General features: G+C 45.3%; 1 protein-coding gene across 1 annotated transcript; it reads right to left on the reverse strand.

The window, feature by feature from the left end:
- Nucleotides 1-287: 287 nt before the first annotated feature.
- Nucleotides 288-5,530, reverse strand: LOC141961184 (bone morphogenetic protein 2-like). The gene is made up of 5 exons (XM_074907870.1): nt 5,011-5,530; nt 4,622-4,761; nt 3,753-3,869; nt 2,372-2,573; nt 288-736 (listed from the first exon to the last, which is right to left on the reverse strand). The coding sequence occupies exons 1-5, from the start codon at nt 5,528-5,530 to the stop codon at nt 288-290; spliced, it is 1,428 nt and encodes a 475-aa protein (XP_074763971.1).
- Nucleotides 5,531-6,335: the final 805 nt, after the last annotated feature.

The raw sequence follows: 6,335 nt of genomic DNA on the forward strand, positions 1-6,335 counted from the left end.
TCAACTCCTTCACTTCAGCAAGTTCCTGGTTCTAACGGTTTCCTCTGTCTACAGGCACTCAAAGAGCTCTCCATGCGGGTCAGCATACTCTCCAGAAGCCCACAGCTCTTCAAAAGCCAGCTGTAAACACCTTTCCACACAGCCATGATGAAGGGAGAATTTGAAGCACAGCTGCGTTTCTGACTCTCCTCCCCTGTAAACAGAAATGCCATCTTCCTTGGTATATTCAGTGGCAAATGGGGAACGGAATCCAGGTGCATGCCAAATGCAGACAAAAAAAAGTCCTGCTAATGACAACCACACCTTGTTGCCACCATGTCTTTATAATTTTTAAGGACCACATTCTCTTTGTCATCAAAGTAGAGAAGATTGAGGGACTTCAACTCATCTGGCACACAGCAGGGCATGCTGACATCTTCAGACAGTTTAAGTGTATGGACTATGGACTGAACTGTAGCATGGTTCGTTGCATTTAGACTTTCCCCCAAGGGGAAGAGACAGGATCCTCTACAATAAAATGCATTGTATCCACTTGGATAAATAATCCATCCTGACCAGCCAATAGCATGGAAGTCAACATAGAGTTCCCTTCGATGACATGCTGTTACTTGGCTTTTGGCAGAAGGGACTGCAGCAGCTCGAGGTCTCCTGTTCATGCTTGCATTGCTGCTTTCGATGATCTGAGTTTCATGAGGCAAACGTAAAGCATCATTTCTGGGAGGGTTCATCTCTGTTTCTGAAAGGAAGTTGTGTGTTAATCTTTCTCAAAATGAATTAATTTCCTAAATACAGTATTCTGCATGAATTCTATTCCATAAATCTACATCAAAGTCTTCAGAGTAGATTTAAAAATGACACTTAAATTGTGAAAAAGTACCAGAAGGGGTATGTATTCAATTCAATCATATGGCCTTTTCAGCCATATTTCAAACACTGCCAGACCTTGTGTTTTGCTTTGTAGCCTGGAAGGCCCCAACTCAGCAGAAATATAAAGAAAAATGATATAGTAAATACATTCTGTGAATTCCACAGGCCCTTTTCAAGGCCGAATTTGGTATTAAATTTTCATGGCCACTCCTACAACACACATGATGCTGAGCAGTGCTAACAGAGGGTGGAGATCACAGCCTTTTCTCTCTCCAGTATTCTCCTCTCAGGAAGTCTACCCACACACTTGCAAAACAGACCGCTCCTGTAAAGTGTGATTTTTAAAAATATTTTTCAGTTCTTGGATCTCAAAATATTACCACCTGGTTTATGCAACTCTGCTAGAGCACAAAGTTTACTGACAACAGGTTTGCTTTCTTAAAGCATCTTCTGAGAACCCTTGATAAATGTCCATGGAGACCTCAAGATTTATGTGAAGAGGCTGAAAATCACTGTTAGACATGCAGGTATAAGAACAATCTGTGCAGATTCACTGACCACAAACAACAGGCAGGTCTAGGGAGTTCCTTCATTGAGAAATGGGTATAAATTTTTCAATTCTAGCAGAGCATCCCATACAGAGCTTGATGCTCATTAAACTGGGATCCAGAATTTCACTATAAAAGTTTTATTTGGAAAACAAAAATAAACAGGCCAGCCTCATTTTTGTTTTTAATCAATTTCACCACTTACCCTACCTAGTTTCTAATTATGCAAATTCAAATGTTTAGCAGAAAACCATGCAAACCAAAACCAGTAATTTTTTACCCTCCTCCCAGCTTTTGCCCTTTGCGTTTATCAATCTCTAAAATGCAGCCTTAGTTGCTTTTACTGGAAGACCAGTGGGAGAGGCAAGACACTGTTTTGTAAATTAAGGGACTAGGGCGTTGTTTTCGGTGAAAGCAGCCTTTAGTCACAATGCTAATTAGTCACTGAACTTAAACAGGTGCTTAAAAACCAAGCCAAGGACAGAGGGATTTAAATTGCTTGTTTAACAACCTCTTCCACTCTTGAAAACTGCACTAAATAACACTACTTACAGTTGCTTTACCAGCATTTTTACAAAGTTCCAGTCACCGAATTTTTTTTTTAGCCTAAAATTATCTACAATTTTCATGCAAACCTCACCACCACAAAAATAATATAAATAGTAATTTAAAAAAATAGAACTCTTACCCCTTCACAAACAAAATAAACCAGATTTTCCCCAGAGTTTAAGAATATTTCTGGCAAACACATTTTTCTGAGGGTAATGGCAACTTAAGAGGCTGGGTGACCTACTAGCAAGAACTATCAAACTCTGATCAGTGACAAGGCTGAACTTCAATCTGGTTCAACACTGCAAGTAAATATTGAGATTAGGTATACATGAGACAGAAGATAACAGAAGATGAACAAGGAGTCCATATTCTAAAACAGAGCTACTGCTCTTGTGTGAACTTACTTGTGGAAGAGGGTACAAAGCTGGAAGACTTCCGTTTGTTACTGTTGGTGAAGAGGACCAGGAGAGGATTTCTACTCTCCTGCAAAGCGCCCTGGCTCTTAGCAAACTTAACCAGGTTGTGCTCAATTCTATTGTTGAATACATGTGTTGTAGTTACCAAAAAGCCATGGTTGGAGCTGCTGTTTGCAACCCACTTGGAAACCTGCCAATGACAGGGAAAAAAATATTTCTATATTCTTATTACAGCATTACAATTAAGCAATGTTTGTATCAGGAAAAGGGAACGGGCAACAAGCTATGACACCATAAGAACATATATTATGACAGAAGTGAGGTAACTGTATAGCTGAGATTCAATTGAGTTTAACATTCAAATCAGTAATGCATCATTTAAAAATACAAAATACCATATGCATTCCCCAAAGCTACATTTACAGGAAGATAATTAATTTCAGAGAATTTACTAGTGAATAGACGAGTCTAGGAATTAAAATTAACATTAAAATAAATACTCTCTGACTTTAGCCAGGAATTTATTTTTCATAGAAATCTTAATAACAGAGTAATATGAACTCTCCAGACTTTCCGTACCATTAAAACTCATTTACATTTAACAAACATGATATTTGAAGAAATTAACTTGCAATCAAGCAAATTTACTTTATCTAATTGTTATAATTACAGACCAGTAGATAAGGCCAGACCATTCTCAAGCAGGGCTATCATGACTTAAGATGCAACTCAACACATCATCCAAGCATGCTGTTCAGTCTGATCATAAAATCTTAGGCAATGAACAACGCTGTCCATGAGTACAGATTTAAACCCAAGAAAATATGCTTTAAACCACGTTTGTTTTTTTGCTATGGAAAGGCACTCACATACTGTTAGTTTATCTACAAAACAAGTATTGAAACTAACAAATAAAGAAGTCTACAGAGGAAGTTAAATGAAAAACAATCCAACCATGATAAATTCCAGAAACACAACGTTAAAGCACACTGCTCTGTAGTAATGTCACCAGAATAAAAAGGAGAAATGAAAACCTACTCTTCACACATAATCAATGCCATCTCATTTGACAGCCTAAGGACTAACATGTTTTAATCATAATGACATACTTTGGCCTGATGTCTCTTCTATCGTCTACATTTGGGTTACTCAGTTCTCATCATGCCTGTGCCGCTAGCAGCATGTGAACTCTTTTAATTCAGGCAGCACTGGCTGTACTTTTAAGTGTAGAGAGAAAGCTTCTCCCTCTGTTGCTGTCCTTCAGTTTGATTTGACCACAAAACCCAGCATAAGGGCAATGCTGGAGTTATGAGCTGACTGTCATTCTAAAAGATTTAGAATTAAAATTAAGTCAGAATTCTCTGCTTACTGTCTGTGTGACGCTGAATACTTCCCAGCCTTCTGTGTACAGTGACAATAACCGTGATGCAATGAGATGTCTTTTCTGTGGCTTACTTCCACTCTCCAAGAGCTCATACACTTCCACCTTGATGAGAGAAATACAACAAAAGAGTAAGAAATGAAGCCAGTTGTTCTTCCAGTAACACAAGAAGGATGAAGATTTAAACGTATGATGTGACAAAAACATGCATAAACTTACCATTCTAAACCAGGCAAAAAGTAGTTTTTAGACAGTTTAACAGAAAAACAAGTATCGCTACATGCATCTCTTCTAGATGCCTTCAGAGGCAGGATACTGGACTGTTTGATACTATTGAAAAATATCCTGACCATCCCTCTTCTTTCTATTTTGAGCATCTGATACCACGAAAGTCTTCTGTTACTCCACATCTTGGTCTTCAGGTCTGCAAACGTCCAGTCCTGCCTTTTGCCAAAGGAACAGCCACACTCAACGTCAGAGCCCTCACCTGCCCTATCTTCCGGTGAATCCCTTATGATTATTATTATTATTTTTTAGACAGCTCAAGCAGTTAAATTTGATTCGGATTTCAAAACATCTCAAACCCCTAAAAGGTACAGTCTGGTTTGAGATAGGTCTGACACAGGTATCTTTAGGGAGAGCTCACTGCCATAGCGCACAAAGGACAGCGTACTGCCAAAGACAAAACACTGCGTCTCATTTTTTTCCATGCTGGAGGCAAAGAAAAAGTGAGGACAACAGTTAAATAAAAATCAAAATCAGTCAGGTTTATGTGGTAAGTGGCTGCACTCCTCATTTTCAGTATTATTAACGTCGAAAGCACAAGTGTTTAACCGACAGATTATTTCCGCACTTACTTTACAAAAGTGTTTCACGTCAGACCTTCTAGACACATGTGTCCTCTTCAGCTTGAAGACCCTGAACTCGGCTTTCAGCACCTGCTCGCCCTTCTCCATTGCGCTGATGTCGAAGTAGAAGTGGTACTGGTCCACGGGAACTGGAAAAGAGCTTTCTTCAGGAACAACGCACGACCCCGAAAAACAAGCCGTACCCCCGCGTCTTCCACAGCAGCCGCCAGGTCCGCTCCAGTACGCAGGGGGGACGCGGCGCGGCAGGTGAAGGGGCTCCGCGGCGGGCGCGGAGGCCGCTGCCCTTCTCGGGACAGGCCGCCGCCGCTCCGCCGCGGGGAGCTCACCCCTCGGCCCGGCCCATGCCGCACCCGGTCCCGGCCGGGCCCCCTGCCCACCTCGGTCCTCGAAGCTGCGCACCACGTCGCCCTCCAGCAGCCCCGGGGCGCGGGTGATGCCGTTGGCGTCAGCCACCTTGTTGAAGAGATCCACCATGAACTGGGGCGGCTTCTTGCGGGGCAGGACGTCGGGCGGCAGCTCCTCGATGTCGAAGACCTCCCGCAGCCGCTGCAAGGCCGCCGCCAGGACCTCGTCCCGCGGGTGGGGGGCCAGGGGCAGGCCGCTCGCCGCCGGCAGGCTCAGCAGCCAGGCCAGGCCCAGGCCCAGGCCCAGGCCCAGGCCCAGGTCCAGCCGGCGGGCCGCCATGGCCAGCGGCGCGGGCTCGGGCCGGCCGCCTCGGGTGCCGCGAGGCTCCCGGAGCCGGCAGTCGCGGCGGGGTGAGGGGGCAGCGGCCTTCCCACGGACCCCGACCCGCCAAGGCTGAGGGCGGCGAGGCGAGTGCGCAGAGCGCTGGGCAGGGTGCTCAGCCCTGATGGCCGCTGCCCCCGGGGGTGGGCGGCCGCCCCTAGCCCGGGCCATTAAGGCCCCTTAAGGGCTCAATGGAGGTATCGCCGCTCGCTCGTTAACGAGAGGGGGCCGCTGGCCGGGCTCGGGGGAACGGCTGGTGGTTTGAGGGGAAGCCAAGTGCCTGCAAAGAAAACCGCACTTGTGAAAACCTTATTCTTTAAATTTAGTTTTAAAAAGGCTGTGATTTGGGCATTGCTGATCCCAGGTGCCGTTTCTTGTCCTCGCCCCAGCAATAAAACGTACATTTGAAAGTGAGCATCCGCCTCCGTTTCTTCCAGCCTCGCAGCCCAGAGGATTCCCCCTGTGGACTCGGGTATCAGGCTGGACTCGGCCTGGCCGGGCCGCAGGACCGAGCCTGCGCCTACACTAGTCTCTAACTCCGGCCCTGCAGCTGCCCAGGGGAAGGCTTCAGGGACATAGTTTGGATTTCTGCTAGTGCCGTGCGGTGAGAACTTCGAAATAATAAGAGGTGGGGGGAAGCATATGCATACTGAAAAGCTGTTTTTAAAGGCTTAGATAATGCCCAAACCGAACCAGCTTTCAATAAGTTGCCTCCCCACCCCCCCCACTCCCCCTTCTTTAGTTGATGGTTCCACCTTCCCGAGAAGAACTACACCCCCAAGCATCTTGCAGACTAGCCCTTTTTAAGGCAGTCTGGCAATTTACTGAGAAGCAATTAGCCATTCCTGATGGTTCACGCAGCTGTGCCTCTTCTGTTTGTGCCACATGGCCCCATGTTCACCTTCCAGGCAGGAAAGCAAAGGGAGGGAGGGAGGTTATGGAGCAGGTAGGAATATCTTCTAGCTCCTCTGCTTAG

This window comes from Athene noctua, chromosome 5 (genome assembly GCF_965140245.1).
Source record: "Athene noctua chromosome 5, bAthNoc1.hap1.1, whole genome shotgun sequence".
In the NCBI taxonomy this organism is placed as follows: domain Eukaryota; kingdom Metazoa; phylum Chordata; class Aves; order Strigiformes; family Strigidae; genus Athene; species Athene noctua.

Coding starts and splice junctions, on each gene's coding strand:
- LOC141961184 (XM_074907870.1), bottom strand. CDS start 5,530: ATGGCCCGGGCTAGGGGCGGCCGCCCACCCCCGGGGGCAGCGGCCATC. Junction 2,574..3,752: donor TATTCAGCGTCACACAGACA/GTAAGCAGAGAA, acceptor TGTCATTGGCAG/GTTTCCAAGTGGGTTGCAAA. Junction 737..2,371: donor CTTTGTACCCTCTTCCACAA/GTAAGTTCACAC, acceptor ACTTCCTTTCAG/AAACAGAGATGAACCCTCCC.